Here is a 24,127-nt window from a genome sequence, read left to right on the forward strand (position 1 = left end):
CACCCCAATATCCGGTGGTCAAGCTGTTCAGTGAAGGGAGCTCTAGTTATCACTGAGATCCCCCAGAGACTTGTGACACTTGAAATATAGCAAAGAGAAAAGACTATCAACACAATGCGGCACACTATGTTTGGTGGCGTGTAATAACAAACACACACCAATCCTACCTGTATCAGAAATAACAGTACACTAGTCCCCAAGTGACAAAGGAGGCCGAGGTGTGCCTGGAAATGAACATTAATATTGTGCCTAACCATATGCCTTATGCAGAATAAAGGTTAACAAACGAAGGTGCCTGCAGCTAAACTTATAACCCATTTTACCTCTCACAAGTAGTTTCTCTTCAAGTACCGTAAATAATGAAAGTCAAGTCCAGCAAGATATCGTAAAGGCAGTATGGGCAGTGATAAGCCTGAAAATAGTAAACGCTGGGGTTACCGGAAGCCCGTAGGTCTGTAGTGACGAAACATTCCAGGTCACATATTGCAAAAGGCAAAATGCGAGTCCCCACATACCTTGCTCATGGAGATCGCGGCCTAAGTCAGTTCAGAGCGAACTCCGGGATTAGCGTGTATTCAAAGAATTTCCTGGCATTGCTGCAAGTACCTTCATGGAAATAGGACTAGAAAGCGGTCCCCGGCAACATGGAAATATGGGTGCCATGACGGTCGGGTCCTACGATCGTGAAAGAGTCCTGTGTTTATTCTCTACCAGTGGCCCAGCGCCCTGTGTAGGGCTGAGGAACTGCCATCCTAGGTCCTTTATGAACCAGAAACAAGCATCCTAGGACCGGTTTGGGGGTATCACCCCATATATGCCACGTTAGCTTGAATCCAGCGGCACAATGAGCATGGGACCCAATCATGCTTTGTTTCCTGTCCAGGGAGGACCTGGCTTGGCAGTTTGGGCTGGATTGTTACCATGAGGAGCAGCGTCAAGGCTGATTTGCATATGGCTGGGTCCAAACTGGTATGGCGTGGTGGGCAAAAAAATGATGGATTAAGCCCAGATCTTTGTGAATGTGGGTGAATGTTTGCATTGTTCATCTTTCTATCTATCATTTGTACTTTTTGCGTTTGTCACCCTAAGTGGGAAGGGTACGTATGCCCGGGTGTGGGTTCCATGCTCATGGTGCCACTGGATTCAAGCTAGCTTGGCTGATGAGGAGTGATAGCCTGAAACTGGACCCAGGATGCTTGTTTCTCGTCCAGTGAGGACCCGTCCAGGCAGTTCGGGCTGGACTGTTCCCATGATGAGCAGGGTCAAGACTGATATGAATATGGCCGGGACCAAACTGGGGTGGCGTGGTGAGCAACAAAGTTATGGATTAACCCAGATCTTTGTGACTAGGGGTGAATGCATTGTTCTGCATTCCGTCCATCATTTGTTCTTTTTGCATGCTTTAATGACAGCAGCACTGCTATCTCTGCCTCACCCTATGCCTCCCAACCATATGTCATTCAAATGATAAATGCATACATCAAATTCAGTGATATATTTTATAATCGACATAGTTCCAGCATCTACTTTAGTTCCTGGCTTGACAAGAGTTTGCCTTTGGAATTAGTCAGTTGTGCAGACGGTACTTAACGTCCTAGGTATGAAGCAGAAGAAAGAATGTGCTTTGTGCATGACTTTAAGGGTGTACAGGTTTTAAAGTTAGAAGATGGCACAGACCTTCAGGTAGGATCAAGGAATTTCCTAATGCTGCCAATAAAGCTTAGCTGATTCCCTATTATATTCTCTTTCTTTTACACAGTTTATTAGGGTGTGACATGTAAAGTCATTGTTTCGGGTGTAGATGGCCGCCCATGAAAATTGTGATCGCCAGTGGTACTCTATATTTTTTCAATAAAGACAGAGTGTCAACAAACTTTTAAACACAAATGATAAAAACAAGTTTGTAACTCTAGGAAGGCATTCTCCAGCGGTTTGGCAATGTTGTTCTGGTTGCTAAACTCAACCCCCCTCCCCCCCCCTCCCATTCTATAATACCAAACCATATAGTAAAGCTCACTCCCAGATGGATTTGTTTCAGTCAAGGTACAGCAAATCACAACCTTGATGTTACAAAAATAGTTTACTTTCACTGGTTGGACAACAGAGGAGGATAGAAGAGTATATATAACACGCTGGAGACAAGATGTAATCACATAAAAAGATAGAAACTTGCCAGTTTTGGCAACTGTGTTGAGCATCAGGCCAACTAGGAATTCAGCCGTAAGCCCAGGATGCTGCCACTAATACACGGGGCAATACAGATCTACAAGAGGCAAGCACACCAACAAATGTTGTGAGGAAAAAGAAAATAAAGAACCAAGCTGGAGTGTGACCGAGGGAACTGAAAAAGGAAAACACAACCAACGTGAGGGACAGATGCGAGTGTGAACTGGTACATAAAAGGAGAGAGCCAATACAATCAGTGACACGTTACCAGGCGACAACTCTGAGCCTTGAATGATCTTTAATAAGAGTCTACCTCTGTTTATCGAGACTTGACCTTAACATCAGGAAGTGAGTATGTGAATTTGTATACTGCTCTCATTTTAGTGTTAACAATTTAACGAGTTCCAATGATGTTTCTTTCACTTTTTCCTGCACCTAAGCGTGTTACGCTGCTTGTATTTGCCTCAAATACTCACAGTATTTCAGAATTCTAAACCTCAACTCAAGCTATCTTTTGATGTAGATAGATGATCCTCAACACCAAATGTTGTTCATCTCTGTTTGCATGACAGATTTGCTAGCAGACACCTGGAACTACAGTTGAGATGGAATCCTAGAAATTCACTTGATGCTGCTCTCCATACCAGAGTTGAGCAGTTACTGGCAAGCCTGAATACTTTACCTTGAGATATTTTGTGAAGGAGCTATATTAGCAGAAGCAGGCTCTGCATTGGATATTAGTTGTATGTCATGTGCTGCCATGGGGACTCTTTCAACTATGGATGCCTGGCCTCTAGATGAACAAGAGGTCAGCTGTGCCTACTTAAATGCTTTAGCAAATGGATAAGTAGGTTCTCTCTCTCTCTCTTCAGGAGTGGCTGATTAACTGATTTTTTTTTTATTATTCAGTCTGATAATAGGGTCAAAATGTGATCCCTGAAGCAGCGAAGTATGTTTGTCATCCAGAGTAAGACTGATGTTAATCTGATCCTTGAAATTCTGAGGATACTCTAGTGTCAGCAGCCTCAAGATGTGTTCCAGATAATCTAATTTGGAAGGTTACGTATCAGCCTGAAAAGAAAATGTCAGCTGAAAGTGGTAGCTTCTGTCGCCTTCTGATGCTGTGCCTTACCTCAACCCTCTAATGCTTCGTATTACATACCATATGTATTGCCTGCATCACTTTAGTGCCTTACTGATGTCTGGTTTCTGACCCACCTCCATTCCTTTCCAACACCTTGAGAGTCCAGCTTAGTGTAATCATAATATGAAACTGTATACAGGACCGGCTACTTCCAACTCTGTGATGCAGCCGATGTATGAACATCTCTTCGTGCTCTGCATCGAACCAGGAGCGTAGTCCCAGTCTCCAGCCAGGACACAGTTGGGCCCTCTCCAGTGCTCACCAGCCCTTGTTCCCCTGCAGATTTATCATCTGAGGCAACTTCTTACGGGAGACTATGACAGTGGTAGCACATCATATGCTCATGGCAACTAACAATGGAGCAGACCCATACCTGAGTATGTAGGAAAAAGCAGAACTGCTGAAGAGTCTGAGGTGAGAAATTAACCACTCAAAATCCTGAGAACCCTATTTAGAGTTTGGCGGATGGGATACCTCTTCATAAATGAGGCTGATATCACATCTGCCATATTACAAATGTCATAGGCTATAATGCTCTTGTAATATAGTGAATGGGTCATTTGCCATGTTTGTAACAGAGTATCGATCCTCCAAAGTAAAGCCATGAGTCTGACTGAAACATGGCAGACGTTTCTGCCTAGTCTTTTTTTTTTTTATCTATTTTTTTTTTAACATAGTTTTATATAGCACGAATTACCCGAATCGGGTAACAGAGCGCTTTACATAGCACCAGTTGCATTACATGAGGACACATTCATTTTTGTTAGGCACAGGGAGATTAAGTGATTTGCCCAGAATCACAGGATGTTCAGCGTCATTGCCGAGACTCGAACCCAGTTCGCCAGATTCGAGGTCGACTGCCCTAGCCGTTAGGCCAACTCCTCTCCCCTAGTCTTCTGGCACTAAATGATTTGCATCTACTGTTTAAGTTGCTTCAAGGAAACATTGCAAATGTTTGTTACATTGATAGCTGTCTTCTTTAAATCAACTTCTCCAAGATCATGATGCGTTTCCACAAATCTATCTCCTTGAATTTATTCACATTAATCTACAGCCAGTTGCTTTGTATCTGCCAATAAATGACCATTAAGCAATACTTAATCTTTATAATTGACATATTCTTTTGCATGTGAAATATTCAAATGTAACAGAACAATTGGCTGAACACTCCAGGGAATCTAAATCCAGCAGTAGTGATCTCATTTAACCTTATTGCATGTGTCATTTTGCAGTTGAACTGGACTCTCCTATAACCAGCTACTTCCAGTATAGCCTGGGGATCTTGGCACTGTGTGTGAACCACAAAGCAGTTGACGTTCATGTGATACAGAAGCTTCTCCGTGCTGAAGAGCAAAGGAAATTCATTCTTGAAGGCGAGCATTCAGTAGGTGAGTGAAGTTTATGTAGCACAGCAGGCTGCCGGAGGTGGGGAATACAGAGGGAGCAAAACACTGTTGGAGCATCTGAAAATCTGCTTGGTCAAGACCAGTGGCAACCGGCACTGATTGGGGGTGGTGGGATGGGGGGGGGGGGTGGATATGGGGGAGGAAGGGGAATGTAAAAACAAAAAAAAACACTTACCTTATCGCTGTGTCCCGCATCTCTGCTTCGTCTCTCCTCCATTGGACATGGACTGAACAGCAACCAGGTAGCACACCCAGACTCCCCTGACCAATCACAACGCTGCAATGCAGTGTTGTGATTGGTCTGAGTGGTGTGGTTCGATGCTCAGACAGAGACTTGGGGCCTGGGCATCTTCTCCACGCAGGGTGTAATGCAGCCTGCATGGAGAACATGCATAGGATGTATGAAAGTTTGGCCGGCCCCAGAGGGCCGGCCAAGCATTTAGGTGCAATCAATCAATCAATCAATCAATCAATCAATCAATCAATGTACTTGTAAAGCACACTACATACCTGTGAGGGTCTCAAGGTGCTGAGGGGAGGGGGTGCCGCTACTGCGCGAAGAGCCAGGTCTTGAGGAGTGTTCTGAAGGGGAGCAGGTCTTGGGTCTGCCGTAGGTGGGCAGGGAGGGTGTTCCAGGTCTTGGCGGCGAGGAAGGAGAAGGCTCTGCCGCCGGAGGTCGTTCGTTGGATGCGGGGGACGAGGGCGAGGCTGGCGGAGCGGAGCTGGCGGGTGGGGGTGTAGAAGCTGAGTCTGCTATTGAGGTAGGCTGGTCCGGTGTTGTGGAGTGCCTTGTGTGCGTGGGTGAGGAGCTTGAAGGTGACCCTCTTGTCGACGGGGAGCCAGTGTAGGTCTCTCAGGTGAGGGGTGATGTGGCTGCGGTGGGGGACGTTGAGGATCAGTCGGGCGGAGGCGTTTTGGATGCGTTGCAGTCGTCGCAGGTGTTTGGCCGAGATTCCTGCATAGAAAGCTTTTCCGTAGTCCAGCCTGCTGCTGACTAGGGCGTGTGTCACCGTTCTTCTTGTTTCGGTAGGGATCCACTTGTAGATCCTGCGGAGCATGCGGAGGGTGTTGTAGCAGGAGGAGGAGACGGCGTTGACCTGCTTCGACATGGAGAGGGAGGAGTCGAGGATGAATCCTAGGTTGGGTGCGTGGTCGGTGGGTGTCGGTGCTGTTCCCAGTGTGGTTGGCCACCAGGAGTCGTCCCAGGCAGAGGGGGTGGGTCTGAGGATGAGGACCTCTGTCTTGTCCGCGTTCAGCTTCAGACGGCTGCTCTTTATCCAATCAGCGACGGCCTTCATTCCCTTGTGGAGTTTGGTTTTGGCGGTGTGTGGGTCCTTGGTGAGGGAGAGGATGAGCTGGGTGTCGTCGGCGTAGGAGATGATGTTGAGGTCATGTTGGTGGGCCACTTGTGCGAGGGGGGCCATGTAGATGTTGAAAAGCGTCGGGCTGAGGGAAGAGCCCTGGGGTACGCCGCAGGTGATGTCAGTGGCTGCGGAACGGAAGGGGGGTAGTCGGACGCTCTGGGTTCTGCCGGTGAGGAAGGACGTGGTCCAATTCAGGGCCTTCTCTTGGATTCTGGCTTCTTGGAGGCGTGTTTTTAGTGTGCGGTGGCAGACCGTGTCGAAGGCAGCTGATAGGTCCAGGAGGATGAGGGTTGATGTTTCGCCGTTGTCTAGTTGGCGCCTGATGTCGTCTGTGGCAGCGATGAGGGCTGTCTCGGTGCTGTGGTTCCATCTGAATCCGGACTGGGACGGGTCTAAGATGTTGTTGTCCTCGAGGTGGCTGGCCAGCTGCAAGTTGACGATTTTCTCGATGACCTTCGCCGGGAACGGGAGCAGGGAGATGGACCAGAAGTTTTTGAGGTCCTTGGGGTCCGCCTTGGGCTTCTTGAGGAGAGAGCGGATGTCGGCGTGCTTCCAGCTTTCCGGGAATGTCGCTGTCTCGAGGGAGATGTTGATGACCTTCCGTAGTTGGGGTGCAATGGCTGCGTCTGCTTTGTTGAATACGTGGTGTGGGCAGGGGTCTGATGGTGATCCTGAGTGGATTGAGTTCATGACCTTGCGTGTCTCGTAGTCGTTGACGTTGGCCCAGGAGGTCAGGCGGTTGGTGTGTGTGGTGTTCGCATGGGCGGTGGAGTCCGGTGTGGTCGGGGCGGTCGTGGTGTTGAAGGTGTCATGGATGTCGGCGATCTTGCGGTGGAAGAAGGTGGCCAGTGCGTCGCACAGTTCTTGTGAGGGCGGGATGTCGTTGGGGTTCGAGAGTTCCTTCACGATGCTGAAGAGATCTTTGCTGTCGTGTGCGTTGTTATCCAGGCGGGCTTTGAAGGAAGCTCTCTTGCACTTGGAGTGGGCAAACCACTCCTCCCCTACCCTGCTCTGAGAGTAGAGCAGCCTGGCCCGCCCACCCACAAAGCAGCTGGAAATGATAATAACAAATTATTATCATTTTATTTTTCCTTTTGTCACACTGCTTAAAAGCATTGGGGCGCAGCCTCCCTGCCTTAGCAGAGGCGCTGCCCCTGGTCAAGACATGGAAACAATATATGGCTCTCTGCATAAAACTTCTGGTACACACCCGAGAATTTGTTGCTTTGTGTCAGAGCACAAGTGGTTAGGGTACCATTTCGACTCTGTAGTGATGTTTTTCTTAGGATTACCACCACTTCTTCACACACAAATTCTGTTATAATGGATTTCCAGCTTACATTTTGTTGTATTACTTTGAATACCAATAGGAGTGATGGGTTGTATTCTTGAATTAATCTCGGTTACTGGCAATTATTCTGAGTCGCATTCCAGTACATCTGGTTTTAAAATGTTGTTTTTTTACTTACACCTCTTACAGGAACCTGCCATTTACAAATCAGTCTTGGTCCTGCTCCAGCAGGAACTGTCCAGCCAGACCTGCCAGTCCATACCCTTTTGAATGGGAACACTGGCAACCACAGTAAGGTTTCAGCCTTTTTGGGCCATGCCAGTAGAGTGTAGCGCGAGTACTAAGACTAAGTGAACAGAGGACTGACATCTATTTATACCCAGCACACTTGGGGCTTTACACTAAGTAAATTAAAAAAGTGGGTGGGTGGAAAGCATGAATTTGATCTCAGCCATCACCTTGTTGCTTGTTGCAATAGGCACACTAACTGCATTGAGTTACAAGGGTTCTGTGCTCACTGTGCCACAGGCCTCAAGCTATAGCTCACTGATATGACTGAAGTAGATTGAAACCAGTCTGGGGTTGGTAGTGTTCCCATCTGCAGGGGATCTGGCCTGGTAGTTTGGGTTGGACTGGTCCTCTAGAACACTGATTTGCATATTAAACATGGGTCTGAAATGTGGCCTCACGTGATCGCCATTGGCTGAGATTAATTCAAGCATTCCTTCCATCACCTTGTTTGTCGCACAGTGAAATGCAGACTGGCTGCTCCAAACAGCCAGTCTGCATTTCACTCATGCGCTGGTCTCATTGCCGGCACAGGTTCACATCTACACTGGGAACAGCACATATATTGTTATAGAGTGCACTCCCCTGGTCTAAGCCCATCATGCACAGTTGAGGTGCCCATTGGCACAGACCAGGGCCATTCACCATATCTGTAATATGGCCCCTTATGTCGCCAAGTCTGTAATATGGCCCCATATGCTTAGCACACACACGTGGTGTCCAGTTGACTCCAGCACTCATCAATACATTTGTTTGAAATATACAACTGGCAGCCTTCATGTATGTCTGAAACATGAAATTAACAAAGGATTCGTGTCATGGTTCCTGAACAAATATTTTTTGGGTAGAGCTGATAAACAACCACCTCATAGTGGATACAGGTAAAAAGTTCATTGTCCATAACTAGAAACTTGCTGCCACCACAGTTGGGGACCATGTAGCTTGGGTTGAGAAGGTGGTAGCAGCTCTTACTTTAAATAGGGTACACTTTGGTTATCCCTCGGACATCAAAGCTCAACTCAAGTGTTGACCAATACATAGAACTCAGTGTGCTTGTATGACTGTGGAGCTTATTGGGCGATTACACAGGACTGTACAGAAAGTGTAAAAGTGCATAGCAGCACAGCTTCACAAGACCATTCAGAAGATCTTTGTTCCAACAAGTAGTGATGGTACATCTAGTTGTGGTCCCCTTTATGCATGTAGTAACTAAGGTTGTTGGCTGCTTCTTAAGTTGTAGTGAAAGTCAGAGCTCTGTTTTCCATTCTTATTCCTTTCCACCTGTGTAGAGCTTCACCCCTCAGGGAGGAGTGTGGCTCAATGGTTAGAGTGGCAGACCCTGAAGCAGAGTTCTGGCCAGGGACCAGGGTTCGATTCCCGCCTCGGCGGGGCTCAGGCTCAATTTCCTCGGACCTGTCTATTCTCGCCTCGGTGCCTATTCTAATCATGGGTCCCACGCTGCAACTCTGGGCAATAGCTTGCTTAGCCTCCACACCGGCCCCAACAGCGCTAAGGATGCCTGGCTTCACCCTGGGGGTGCCCAGGAGTGGACACTTCACAGGGAAAGCCAGGAGGGGTTCCACAGCGGTATGAGTATCAGCGCCAGGAAACCGCAAAGGCGACACCGCAAGGTGGCCGTCTGGTGACAGTGCGCTCTATAAGTACCTTGACATTTAACCATTTCAGAAACTGTATACCTTTGGATGGAACAGGGAGGATTATTTGTGTGTCCTCCTCCCCTCCAACATGCCAGTTACACCAGGTCAGCCTGTGTCCTGAGACAGGCAACGATGAGCAGAAAACCTTTAGCCAGTAGCACAGTCAGAGCTACACAGCTGCACAAAAGATATATGCTGCTTGTGTAACTCCCACATCCAGTGTTGCGGGCTGCCAGAGAAACAAACGCCTATTAGTAGCCCCTTATTGGACAAAGTATAGTCTGGCGCCATTCTACCATACCAATGTGACAGTTCACCATGGCAGCTCGTGGCAGTGGAAGTGTATCTCCCCTGCAAGAAGTACAATTTAAAATGACTGGTCCCCTCCAGACGTTTACTACCAGCTTAAAATCTGGGTCATCAGTTCATAGTAGACCCAACGCAATACACCAGTGGAGAGAAAGAATGACACCACAGACAGACCGCTTTCACTGTCTGCCCTGAAGGTGTAGGCAATTTTCTCCTGAACGGAGGAAAAGACTTTGGTGCAGCTGCAACCTGGAGAGGAAAGGAAGCAGATTCCATTGTAACATAACAAGTCTGCCTTAGATTTAGTCAAGATCCGGAGTACAGTTACCCGGTGCTCTGCTGTTAGGATCATTATTTGTGCGAGACTGCCTACTGCAAAGGTCTGCAACTGCACCCTAACCTCGTTGAAGCTGGGCACCAATAGAGCTGTGGGATGCATGCTGAGAGGGAAGTTGCCACTATTGAGAAAACTAGGGCAGAACTGTCAGTCAAGAGTGTGTTCTTTTCACCCTCCTTCCTTTGGGGTTCCCCTATGCTCTCATTCTAAATAGATTGTGCCTTGTCATAATGTTGCCCTGCTACTGTGGTGTGCCAGCTTCTACATGAGGACCCATGAGCCTCCTATCGGCAACTACCAAGCTATTGCCCTTGCAATGGTGCCAGGCTATGTGTTGGGGGATTCCATCCCAGCATTCACTCCGATTCTGCTACCCAAAAAACCTTGGAGCGGACTGCCAGAGCACCTACATGACCCTAAATCCACATCTAGTGTGGACAATTTTGGGTCATTAGTCTGTTGGGCGCTAGAATTTGTGTGACTGTTCTTTCTATTTGTGTATTTTGTTTGACCTTTTACGTAAAAAGTTTGTTTTCTTGTATGCGCCGAGTGTTGAATTTGTTTCTTTATCACTTTGATGCTCAGTGCTAAGAGATATCTCTATGTATATATTGTTGATCAAATCTTTGTATGTTTCGCGAGTTAAGGTTTGAATGATCCCCTTGTCAGCCTTTTGTTATTTGGTTTAGAAGCTATTACCTGGCAACTCAGATCTAAGGATAGAAGTTGGCATTATCCTCATCATATCTGAGACATCTACCATGGCCTCCAGTCCACATCTTCTTGAGGCATTGCAGTGTCAGATACTTATGGAGCCATAATTGACTTTGCAGGAGTTCAAACCTTGCATTTCTGAACACACAAGCAACATTTTTCTTAGCCTTTCTCATTCCTCATCAGGAAGCTCCCTGCCCAGCTAATGCTCTCATTTTGTCTTACCTTCACAACAGTCATGCTTCGCAGTGTCACCTACTGCAGAATCATAACTTTACTTTCATTACCTAATAACACAATTGTCTGGCAGACCTCGTTGACAGGATGCGCCATTTCTCACAACCCTAAGTGATATGAATTAATCTAATAAATTGCCCATGCTATATAAATTGTCTCCGGGAAGGTCACACGTGTATCTAAATCCTCAAATGTGATTAGAGAGCCAACTGGTTACAAGTCCCTAGTGTTCCAAATGCATGCACTAGACCAGTGTAATACGCAAGTTCTCTGACCACTTAGACTGAATCCCAGGAAATACCACTAGGAAAGCACCCAGTGCTTAATTTGAGCCGGTGGTTTCCAGTGCTCAGCACCAGCACTTATGACAGTAGGCCACATTTTGGGCTGTTTACCTGATTTAGAGTGAGCACAACAACAGTTGTTTACTAATTCAATATACTTTAAAAATGACTAATACGAGCCACCCTTGCTAATCTTATAGCGTTGGGTCCTGTAATAGTCTGAAAAGTCACACTTGTAGGAGTGTGATGGTTAGTAGCTGGTTTGGTACTGTCATTGGTAGTGCTAGCAGTGGCAATGGGTGGTGTAGGTTGCAGTGACCTCCTGATGAATGCCCTGGCACTTAGGGGCATATTAACAATAACATGCAATATTTATCGCAAAACGCGCTTAGCGCGTTTATTTTTATCGCTGCCTATCGCCGGATATTTTAGCGGTGAAAACATGCTATTAGCAACGTTTATCTCCACTGTGCTAAAATATCCAGCGATAGCGGCGAAATGCCTGAATATCGCTGGAAATCCAGCGATATTCACGCATTAACGCCATGGTGGACTTAGCCTGACGATCCACCTCCCATTGAGCAATGCAGGGAAGTCAGGTTTCCAGCAGGTGTTAAATACCAGCGATAATCTCTCTGGCCTGCATTGGTAATAGGCGATGGCTGTGATAGTGACTGCTTTCAGTCGCTACCAGTTTGGGTACGCCCACTTTGCATGTCATTAGCGATAAATATCGCTGACATGTAAAGCGGGCCCCAAACCGGTCGCTATCGCCTGGAAGCTGTCGCTAACTGCTGTTAGCGACAGCTTGATGATAGGGCGATAAAATCGCCGCTTTAGCGGCAAAAGGTGACGCTAAAGCGGCGATCAAACCCTTGCTAATATGTCCCTTAATTTTTTACAAATTAGGCACTGAAAGAACCATGTCTTATGCAGTGCCTCCAACCCCATGGGTAATACCTATCTGCTCCAGAAGTAACATGTTGACTGTACAAGTTTGGAAAATGTTTTTTTATATAGCATTTGCCCGAAATTGAGAAAGCTATGGAGTCCAGTGACCGTACCCACCCTCAGTATTTCATCTCACCCCTCTTGGCTTGTGCCAGCCATCATGCTATCCACTGTAGCTGTATTTCCAGATATTAATGTTTAAAATCTGGGATACCCCCACATATGGCTCTGGTTTTTTTTTTTAATGCGACACTTTGTCTTCCACTGCACTATATTAAATCCATCATTGAGTGTTGTATAAAGATGGTCTTGTTAACTGTGGGTAAATCTATCCACTTTAGAACGACGTCTACCTATGTAGAAACTTACAAATAATAATGCCTGGCTGCCTAGAAAAAGTGTTGATTTCTCGTTTGTATAGCCTGAAGTTTTTCTCAAGATTTGACTCCCAGTTACCCTTAAGAAGATATCCTAAGGTTAGATCCTCAAAATACTTGGCGTTTAGCTTTGGCACGGTCTGCCAAGACTTGTGCGATATACTGGCTGCCTGTCCTGTTATCTGGATGATTGCTAAGGTTTTTCATCCTTAGAAAGCTTTTGGCGGTTTGTATTGGTTTGTTTTATGTATTTCATTATAATTCTACATTTTCTGATCTTGGTTTTTTGCATTAAATGTGAGGCTTGTGTTTCACCTTGAAGCTGGAGTTGATGGTAATCTGCTGAGCACTACAGACAAAAACAGAACAAGTTGTCCTACTGTCTACTTTAGCTCACTATAAAGTTGACAGCATGCCCTCCTCCTTCATCCTTGGGTTGGCGAGGGTAGGGGATCTACTCTATAAAAATAAAGTAAGGCTGTCCTCTTGCAACTTGTGTCCATCCTTTACTCGTGCTCTACTTAATAACCTCCAAAAAGAGCTATGTGGTGCTTTGTGTAGGACATTATGGAAAATGGTCTGTATAGCATATTGGGTCACCCTTAAGGTCTTGTGGACTGCTAGCTGATGGAGTGATACTTTAGGCATAAAAGAGGGGATTGAATGCAGATGAAGATACATCATTAATGCCTCTGCAGAGCTTCAGGCTCCTGACCCACTCTCTTTGTTTCTGATTTTTACAGATACGGAGGCCATGGCAGGCCTGGCATTCCAGTGCTTGGTGTGTTCTGGTCTTTACCCACCTCACCTGACAGAAAAGCTCACAAAAGCCTTTGGGGATGTAAAGGAAAACATACTGAAGTCACAAAGAGATGATGGTGCTTTTGGAAACATTTACAGCACAGCACTTGGTGTTCAGGTAGGTACAGCTGGTGCCTATATATCACTTTTGTGTTCGCGAATGGAAGAAAGTGGCTGAAGTGTAAAACTGACGGGACTGTGGTTTTAGGCGTGATGCAGGGATGTACATTTTTTCTTAGAGGCGCATCATCTATCTTCACTCTGGAGAATAGTTTAGTGAGTTGAACACCCATTGTAGTGCTCTTGTTTGTTTTTCTAATGTCAAGTACATTCTTTATTCACCTTTTCTTGGCAAACATTTTATCTTCTCAGTAAGCTGTTATCTCATTTTATTTCGCTGATCCTTCTAACCAGGCGATTGGGTACTCAATCACTGATGGAAGGTTTCCCCTCCTTGGCCCTTCGGGTAGCTTGGTTGCGTGAATGGAGGTATGGTGAAGGTTGAGTCCAGGAACAGTACAACAAGTTTATCACAGTTGTAATAAAAATGATGATGTCCAGCCAGAGCTGCTGGCTTTGTCTGGACACATTAACACCTCCATATACCCATACAAATATTGGTCACAAAAGGTAGACGCACACAACCAATAAAACACCACTAACTCACCGAAACATATAATGTTATATAGGTCACCTAAACTGTGTACAACACATGCAGTTCTTGGTCGCTACATGAGTACAAATACCAAGATGTTGTTAAAAATATCTCTTGTAAGAAAATATCCCAAAGAAACGTAGATGTAACATTTGTCATCCAAGTTACACCTAATAGTAAATGTTGTGATCTGTAGATTATCACAAGCGTGACACTGTTCATGAACAAAGACTAAACTAAGAACTGTTTATGATTAATAACCAAACGCGAACGTCAGAAATCTCATGACAAATCACTATATAGATGGTGCAACCTGAAAAGGAAAAAGTGGAAGCTACCATAGCAGACTCGGGTGGTTTAGCATCCATTGCTGAGAGTTGTGAAACAGGGAAATATGCTTATCTCCCAGTTTATTATGAGCCACAGGAGTGATTTAGTAGATTATTTAATGTGGTTGTGTTTGTGAAGATTAACATATGTTCTAACTGCCTTAATTTGTAAACATTTTTAATATATCGCTGAGGATCCATGGAAGCCGTGTGATGATGATGCAGTGTTCAAAAAGCCGACTTCCTAGTAGAAGAAAGTAATCCTCTTAAAACAACTATTTTGTGAAAATCATGTGCCTCTTGTCCCCATGGGGGTTTGAGAGCTCCCGCCACTGCACATTGTATGTTCCTGGTGACTGCCCATTGCCACCACTAAGCTCCATTATGCAGCACATACCCAGCTCCAAAACGATCTCACAGGTGTTCTCTTGTTGGACTAGTCTGATCCTTGGTGTTCGGAGTCACGTCTGTCCCTGGCATCCTTTATGTTTCACGTACACTTTTGCTTGACTCAGTGGCTGCCTTTTCACTGCTTAATTGAGTGTGTATTGCCCGACTTTCAGTTACATCTATTGCTCCTACAATGTCTACCCGCAGTATGGCAGGACTTGTGTTCCTTGCAGCGTGCATGTGGCATACCGTGTGCGCTATAACTAGAGGATGTTTTTTATGCTGTTTGAATCTCTGAAAGGGATTTAGTGTTCATCTGGATCCCTACCATGTGGCTTTCCATCTCAGGAAGGTCAGAGTTTGGATCCATCTGGTAGATCTTCTGGTAACGATATGTGGCCTCATCAGTAGCGCTTTCATGCCCTTGTGGATCTGTGAATGGGTTTTCGTGATGATGCACCAAGCAAGGAAAAAGGAACGATACTGTCATTTTTTTATATGTCTATGTCTAGGGCTTGCCTCTGGCGCGGACGGGCGCGCCAGAGGCAAGCCCGTCTGAGCCCGTCCGCGCCTCGGTCGCGCCTTGCGCCAGAAACGCTGCACAAAATTGCGCTGACAGACTATGCTATTCCAAAGATACCCTTCTCAAACTAGGGAACAGGTGACGGGAGGGACAGCGACAGGCATTGTCTTGTGGCTTAATCAACAGCAGGTCACTTATCAAACACCATCAAGATATCTACAACCTGCTGGAAGATTCAGACCTTGACTTGCTGTTCGTAACTGAGACTTGGATTCATGTAAACTCCTCAGTAGAACTCGGGCTAGCTTGCCCCACTGGATATAAGATCATCCAGAAACCTCGTGTATCGGGGAGAGGGGGAGGAGTAGGGTTAATCTTTAAGGAACAGTGGGACTGTGCTATACTTCCGATTGAAGCCATAGCAGGCTATGACATTATGGGCTTCTCTATACAGGAGGCTAAGGGGAGAGTGCTATCGGGTATGGTTTGCTATAGACCTCCGGGTTTGGATGCTAACCATCAGGCACTATTGGACACTATTGTCGCCTTGGCTTCCACACACTCCAGAATGTTGCTCTTGGGGGACTTTAATCTTTGGGAAACAGGGAGCTCTGGAAATCACCTACAAGCCCTGAATTACACCTGTGAGAACTGTGGCCTCCACCAGCTGGTCCAACAACCTACACATGTAGGAGGCCACATACTTGATCTAGTCTTCGCCAAACCCTCTGAAACTGAAGTAATCAGTATCACTCCACTAAACTGGACCGACCACTATTTAATACGGTTCAGGATTAGCATACAAGAGGATAAACGGGCTGTGAACAGACAAGCACACTTCAGGTGGGGAAGGGACTGGGCTAAACTCTTCAAGAGAGGAGCATCCTTCTTATTCCCACATTCTAACTTGTTTGACCCAAAAGCCACACCGGAAGAAAACTATACTAGTTATAGTACTTCCATCAACTCAGTACTGGAAGGCCACATACCTAAAAATAAATTGAGAATGCGTAGCACTCCTTCGGCCCCCTGGTTCAGTGAGGAGCTAAAAGCGTTACGTCTAGTACGCAGACAGACTGAAAGAAGCTGGCGTAGACAGTACCTGGAAGCAGACAGAGCAGCCTTAAAAACTATACAACTCCAATATAAGGCAGCCATTAGGGAAGCTAAGGCGAAATTTTATGCCAATTCCATTCTGCAGGCACCCAATGGAACCAGGGCACTTTTCAACATCGTCAGAGACCTTGGTAACCCGGGCTGTCTGGCCAGTACTATCCAGCCATCACAAAACCTGTGCAACAAAATTGCTACTTTTTTTGTTGAGAAGGTCAACAATATCGTGGGTGGGTTCGATCAGAATGCTATAGAGCCCTCCACGATTAGCGTAGACACCGGGAGAGAAACCACTCTGAGCCATTTTACCCCCCTACGAAGGATTCTTTTCATGAGATAGCGCGGGAGATATCTTCAGGATCACCCTTGGACCCCCTTCCTCACAAGATCTGGAAGGAGTTCGGACCTGCCCTATTTTCAGATCTGTGGCAAATTTGTTGCCAATCCCTGAGTGAAGGTCAGCAAATCCCTGTCTAATTTTTTTGAAGAACATCTGATCTTGGACAGGGACCAGTTTGGCTTCCGGCCTGGGCACGGGACGGAAACTGCGTTGATTACCGTTCTGGACAAACTCCGAATGCGTGCCGACAGCGGCTGCTCCTCTGTGCTGGCACTGTTGGACATGTCGGCAGCATTCGACACGGTTAATCACTCAGTGTTGCTGGCAAGGTTAGAAGATATGGGGGTGACAGGTCGCGCCTTGGAATGGCTACGGTCATATTTGACGGATCGTCAACAGGCAGTGACCTTAACACCTTTTGTATCCTCCTGGACCCCGGTTCGCCATGGAGTACCCCAGGGCTCAGCTATCAGCCCTATACTCTTCAATGCCTATCTGAGACCCCTGATCCCGCTAATAAAATCTTACGGGATTGAGGTGGTTAACTATGCTGATGACATCCAGCTAATGTTCTCCCTGGAGGGAGAGCATGCAGTGCCCATGAATTCTTTCCAGGCTTGCATGCGGAAAGTCTCAGACTGGCTGAGAGCCAACTCATTGCAGCTAAATGCCGGGAAAACGGAGTTACTGCACTGCTGTGCAGCGAGACTGCCTAAACATCTCTTGGGTGAGTTCCGACTCTTGCCGGAAGACGCCCCGACACTGCCAGTAAAAACAGTCCGTAACCTGGGGGTTATGATGGATGAAGATCTCCAGCTGCAATCTCAGGCGAACAAGACCATAGGCACCTGTATTGCCCTATTAAGAGCTTTGCGTCAAATTCTCCCGCTCCTCCCTATTGAGACCAGATCTCTGGTGGTTCAGAGCGTGATCCTAAGTAGGCTCGATTACTGTAATTCACTGTTCCTGGGTGCCCCTCGGTACACTGTACAGGGACTGCAAAGAATACAGTCCGCCGCAGCCAAACTGGCCTTGGGAAGACAACGTGACTCCTCAACAACATTGGCATTGAGGGACCTTCACTGGCTCCCGATCAATAAAAGGATCGAGTTTAAATCTCTGGTCATGGTGTATAGAGCCCTCCATAACATTGGTCCTCCTCCTCTGTGTGACAGATTCTCATGGTACGAACCAAAGAGACTTCTTCGGTCCACCAGCCAAAGTTTGGCAGTGGTTACCAGAGTTAAACACACCAAGACGGGAGGCAGGGCCTTCAGTACGGCGGCAGCCCGCCTTTGGAATCAAATCCCCCAAGATCTACGCCAAGCCAAATCATTGCTGAATTTTAGGAAAAATCTTAAAACATGGCTCTTTGGCAGAGATTAGAGTGTAACATTCTTGGCACAACGGCGAACGTTCCTACTGTCTCAGGTTTTTCTATAGTCTCTTAGCGCCAGGATACCCGTAGGGTGACAGAAAGCGCTATAGAAGAATTTTATACAATACAATACAATACAATATTTTATTTAACACCCGTTTTATTTTCATGTTGTTAACTTTTTATATGAATATCATGGGTTTATCCTTAGCCAAAGGCTTTGATGGGTATCATGTGCCACAATAGCTTTTCAGAACCTTTGACATACTATATTTGCAACAAGAAAGTTCATCGTATTACTGAGGAGAGTGTAATAATATTCCAGAGGGAAAGAAAGGTAATGGTGGGTGTAGATTTTTCTGTGGGAAACATTTATGTTTTACTTGTGTTGCGGTAGCTGTGCTATAATGTTTAATTATGCTTATGCTCCACTTAAGTCTGGGCATATTCATGACCCTCTGATCCATGTGCATGTGGTTCTAGTGGCTTGTGCTGTTTGCATGGGTATTGTGTCCACGTAGGTGGGCTGTATGGTAGAGACAGATGGCGTTGCCAGCCTTTCATTGTTGAGTATGTTTCACCACTGTTTCCTCATTACATATGCTTACTTCTGTGCGTTTTGTGTGTGGGTGTTGCATCCACATGCTGTTTCTGGATAGGATGCCCATGTACATGAATGTTGGTTTAGTGTTCTGCTTCTGAAGGGCATGCTTGTGTGTGCTTTGAAGAATAATGGCTTCACCAGCATTAAATCCAAGGCAAGTTTAGTAGCAATGATAATGTAACGTATGCCTAGTACTGTGTACATCCTACAAAATAGTTCAATAGGCACTTGGCTGTTGACGGGATCCTATTGTAACTTGCAAGTAACGGGTCCTGATCCTGGAAAATAGTAAAGTGTGTGTGCGTCTGCTGCAAACGTTTGCATTGTACATGCTTAGCAAACGTTTTAATCTTTTGCAGACCTTCATGTGTTTGAATGTTAAATAAAATAAAAGTCATAAAGTTGGGTAGTAATATTAGTAAATGCCACAATACAATTCAGAATGTATTGTGTTTTATATAAAGTGTTATAATACCTACACTCATAGACAATTGTGTACGTGGTAAATTACATTCTATTGAAAAACATACTTCTGACGGAGACAGGATGACGCATCTCCTTGCTTGTTATACTGGCATCACAGACATTGTCTTCACTTTCTTCAGTTATCTCTTGGCCTGCTTGTGAGTTGACTAGACCTGGTGGCCTGCTGGGTCTGGTGTGTCCATCCCTATGACACATTGTCCATAAAGGCATTCACAAATCTCAGTTAAAAAGTAGGTTGGAGTGTGGCCATTAGCCCTCGTCTTTCACTATTCTCAGAACGGTCTTACATCCCAAATAGAGCCTGTTACACAGTGGACCAGGTGCTGCTGGGCGCACAGCCTGGGATTGAGTTAGTTAATCTAACGTGCTCCACACCCACAGCATACTGCCGTATTTTTGAAGAGAAGAGGGCACCCTTCCGTTTGAAGCCCACTGGGTTAGGGGATTATTAGGGCATGGGGAAAGTTATGTTGTGTTGATGTGTGCCTTGGCTTTCCTGTGAAACCTTTACAGGGAAGTACTTTGTGAGGATACACAGGATTGAACAGAGATCCAGCTGCAGAATTAGGGATCTGCAGTTAGAAATGTTTTGACAATATTAAACAATTCATTTTTTTTTCAAATTACTTTTCAGGTAAGGTTTGATAAAATTTTGTTCAGAATTGAAAGCTTCTTTGTAATAAATGTTTTACACCATAATAAATATGTAGAAGTGTTTGGTTAATTTGTCTTTTCATCATGTGCTTTCAGATGTATGGCAAGATTGTTTTGATGGGATGATGTGGTCAGTGATCCATCCTTGTTTCTAAAGAGCAAGGTTAAATGACTTTTTTGGGAAGAACCTTGCTGAGCTGATGTGACGGGAGGTTGTTGTAGGATACGGGGGCTGGATCCAATAGCATGCCATTTAGCAAAAGTGAAATGAGATTAGTATGAATCAAAATTTGTTTGAGTGTTGATCCAATTTGGATTGGATTTCATTGAGTTATAAGAATTCATGATAGTTGAGAGGGTAACGCGTTGGCAAGTCTGTAATGTATGTAGGGCTCATTGGGTGTCTGCTGAGTTATGAAATATAGGATCAAGGTTGAGGGTAAAATCAAGTCGTCGTAATTCGCCTAGTATATATTTTATTTGGCAGATCAGTCTGAAAGTGAGCTTGGGAATTGGTCCCTTTCATCCAGTAATAGCACTGTTCTGGTAGACCAAGAGTTAGAGTGCCTTAGAAAGGTAGAGATTAATACAAGTAGATAGCCTGGTCGTTGGTAGTATATCATCATATGGAGCACTCTGTGAAGCCTACAACTGTCATAATTTCCAAGTGTACTTGTGCAGCTTCTCCGTCTACTCATCATCCCTCTTTTATCAGGCATAGTGTTTTCGGGGCAGACGGTCCTATGAGTTTCTTTCTTTCTTCCTCCACAAGTAAAATGTTGTACCTTTTCGAGACGCCCCTTCCATGCCCCAATGTAATTTAGAGATGTCGTCATCCAATCGCCACCCAGTAAACCTCATTAAACCAATGGCCGTTGTTAGTAAAATCACAAATGCTTCCATAGTGGGAATGGCCATGCAAGATAATGAACCTATAAGTTTATGGATGTTTTGATCATTTTGCATGGCCACACCTCTACAGCAGCTCTACCCCTTAAGCTTCCTTACCACTTTATGAACATGGTAGAAAATCCCTTGCGGATTTTCCAGCGGCTTAGGGGCACTTTAAGATTCTAAAATTCTACTTATCCCAGTGATGTGATTAAGAATGTGGAGTGTATAATCTTAAATCCCTTTTCAAACCCTGCTGCACTCATTTGTGATTCAGGCCCACAGTGAAGAAGCATGCTATGAGAATAGATATGAAGTGGGTGTGGAAAGGGAATAGTGTGGCAGTATTTCTAGAGTTAATGAATTAAATCTTCATGCCTTGATGCTGAGTGGTGCACCACTTTGCACTCAATTCTGCTCTTCTTCAGGAGCGGACAAGTCAGTGAAAGACATTGTTGTAAGTGAGCTACCTCCAGATGGCTTGAGTGGGTAAGTGGATCTGGGGGTCTCCTCAGAAGACCACCCAAAGGTGCAGGGTCACCCTTCGTCCACGAGTCCGGAATACAAATTGAGACCAACACTGGAGCACGGAAAGAAAAGATGTTCATTATGATCTCATGAGAGAGAGAGCATCAGCAACAGACACCCATAGCTGTCTGAGGAGGCAGTCTGCTGAGTACTTTGGTTCCGCATCGTATACACCCTGTGTGTGTAAGGAGAACAAACAAAAAAACATAATTACACAACAAGCAGTGGTCAATCTGATCAATCAGCAGATGGTAGTTGTTGGGCCCCTGCAGGGCGTAGACGAAAAACAAAATTAGACAACAAGCAGAGGTCAATCTGATAAGTCAGCAGATGGCAGCTGTTGGGCCCCTGCAGGGCGTAGTGCACAGGGTGAAGACGATGAGCATCTGGGAAACTCCCTGTCCGACTGGTTGAGCATGAGTTGGTCAGTTTGTGGCAGGCAGGGGCACGAACAGGGCGTGGGCGTCCGTGCAGGAATAAGGCAAATCAAGAGTGAAGCCCCAGAGCGTTCGTGATACAGAGAGAAGGTCAGTAATGAAGGGTGAAGCGCAAAATGGCGGAGCGAATGGCAAGATAGCAAACTTTTCCACAGGTACCAACCCCTAGCCAGTGAACGTTGTGTAACCGCTGGGCAAAACAGGAAAATGTTTACTTCTTATCATAATATGTCATTTCAGTTGCTCTGACTTTCGCTACTTCATCCTCTTCTCCACCGCACCTTAGGTCCTAATTGCCAGTCAATCCACCAGTGACACTGAATGTTCAAAAGCAGTTGAAATCTTGATTGAGAGTTTGAAGCAGGGACTCTTCAGTAACCCGATGATGATGTCTCAGCTAATGCCAGTGTTGCATCAAAAGACCTACCTTGATATTTCTACGATGGACTGCAGTAATGAGGAAGGTAAGTGTATGCACTGTACCTAAAGTTTCATTGACAGTATGTGGTCAGGACAAAATAGCTTCTTTGAGTAAATAACAAGATGTGGGATTTCTTTCCAGTAGTTTCATGGGTAAGATGGCAAAGCTCAGCAGCAGCCCGTTCTTAACAGTAGAGGGAGCACCCTCTCCCCTCCTTTTGCCCGACATGAAGAGTGACTAGCCATTTTGCAATGGTCAGCCTAACAGACACTTTTTATGTTCAGGTCAGGCAGGCAGATGCTTTATTGCACTAAATGAGGAGGCACTTGGCTGCTTAGCTGAACTTTGCTGGACTAAAGATGTCCAGCTCCTGTGGGCATGACTTCTTCAGCCTGGCAAAGTGTAGGACCTCCCGCTCTTGACGAGGGGGTAATGTCACTGATAGCCTTGGCCTGGGCGCTTCAGTTTAAGCCCCCTGAAGTGCCCAGGGCTGAGTGTCTATCACTGATACCTCGTCACAGAGTGCGCTGGGGTCAGACGTCTCACTGACCCCATCACATTCTGTGATGAGTGAGGGACTTCCACCTCCTCTCATTGGCTGACCTAAAGTGAGCCAGTGAGAGGACGCAGCAATCCCAATCCTGTAGGAACCTCCAGGCCAAGATCTCTGCTGCGGCCGTTAATTTATTTTAATTTTAATATTTGATGGATGCATAGCCAAAGCCCCTCTCCTGGTGTTCTCAAATAATTGTCTGGCGACAGCTGTACCTTCAAGCCAGAAGCCAGACCATAACAAGCATTGGTAAATGCAATAGGTTTTGGCCATGCGATTAATAAGAAATTGTTTTTTGTTGTAAGTTGCAGCTTGGTGAGCAGTTGTGCAGTATAATTTACTGAAAAATAAAAACAGTTTGGCGATGTTTACTGCATTTCCAGGTGTTTGTAAATGTGACTTTTTAATGTGCTGTGCATCTTTGTTTACCCCTTTAAAATAAAGAATTGCAAGATTTTAGGTTAGTGGAAGCCACATCATACACCAATAAACAGTCCATGACATCACAAAAATGAACTGTTACCCCACCTTTATTTCCCAAAAGTCTCCTACTGCAGAGGTACCAAAGGTCGTGCCAGGGTACTAAACTTCAAGCCAGGGGTATCATAGTGCAGGGCATCCCTTTAGATTTAAGCATTCAAACCAACATGCTGCCGCCTTGCAATGCTTGGCTCTCTACAAAGCGTACGGTGGTCCTGCTTGATACATACTTGGTTTAAGTGCAGTTAATTCAAGAAAAATAGTCTCCCCTGCGTGAAAAATAACATACATAAAGTGAACAGCTTACTGAAAACCATAAACTGTGTGTCTATCTGTCTCCCCTCTTCAGCGCCCACATAGGAGTAGTAAGCGCTATATAAATGCTCCAATACAAATAAAAAATTATCAATGGCCATATATCAACGTTGGCCAAACGAACAGGCACTCAAATTGCACAGAAATCACTGCTTCCATAGCGCTTTAATGCCTCGTCTCAGGCAGTAAGCACTATATATAAAATATCCCCATATTTACGTGTGATCCACAGCTTCTTCCAGAGAGGGTTAGATGTGCAACCAATCAATTTTGTAAAGGTAATTTGCATAGGTGAAGAAGGGGAACACTGTTAGGAATAAATGAGGGACTTACATGTCAAACACTTTGTCACATTGATGGGACTAATATAACAGCCATCTTTATATCTAGTTGCTGAGTCCACTTGCCTTCTAACTAAAGAAAATGGCAAACCCTAAATTAAGAAAAAGTTAATAATGTCATGAGTCAGCACCCGTGTATGTTTTTTATTTCTAATTGCGAAACAAAAATAGCAAATCAGCTTATGAAAAGTTCAGTGTATATGAACAATGAGCAAAACAATTAACATTTGTTTATTGTATTGTCGAAGATATAAAAAAAGAGCTATTCCTTCTATGTTGCTTTGAATGTACACTGACGAAGATGTGATAGCCCAAAGAATGCCATTGTGTTTCTGTTGCAGAGCTTTGAATACTTGGTCCTT

At 45.4% G+C, this 24,127-nt stretch overlaps 1 protein-coding gene across 1 annotated transcript in view; it reads left to right on the forward strand.

The window, feature by feature from the left end:
• The window catches only part of TCN2 (transcobalamin 2), a 185,417-nt gene that overhangs the window by 106,314 nt on the left and 54,976 nt on the right, over nt 1-24,127 (forward strand). Inside the window, exons 5-7 of the mRNA XM_085633558.1 lie at nt 4,543-4,698; nt 13,270-13,445; nt 21,942-22,119. Coding sequence (XP_085489684.1) covers nt 4,543-4,698; nt 13,270-13,445; nt 21,942-22,119 — 510 coding nt within the window. The remainder of the gene's footprint in view (nt 1-4,542; nt 4,699-13,269; nt 13,446-21,941; nt 22,120-24,127) is intronic.

Source organism: Triturus cristatus, chromosome 11 (assembly GCF_964204655.1).
Source record: "Triturus cristatus chromosome 11, aTriCri1.1, whole genome shotgun sequence".
NCBI classification, from domain to species: domain Eukaryota; kingdom Metazoa; phylum Chordata; class Amphibia; order Caudata; family Salamandridae; genus Triturus; species Triturus cristatus.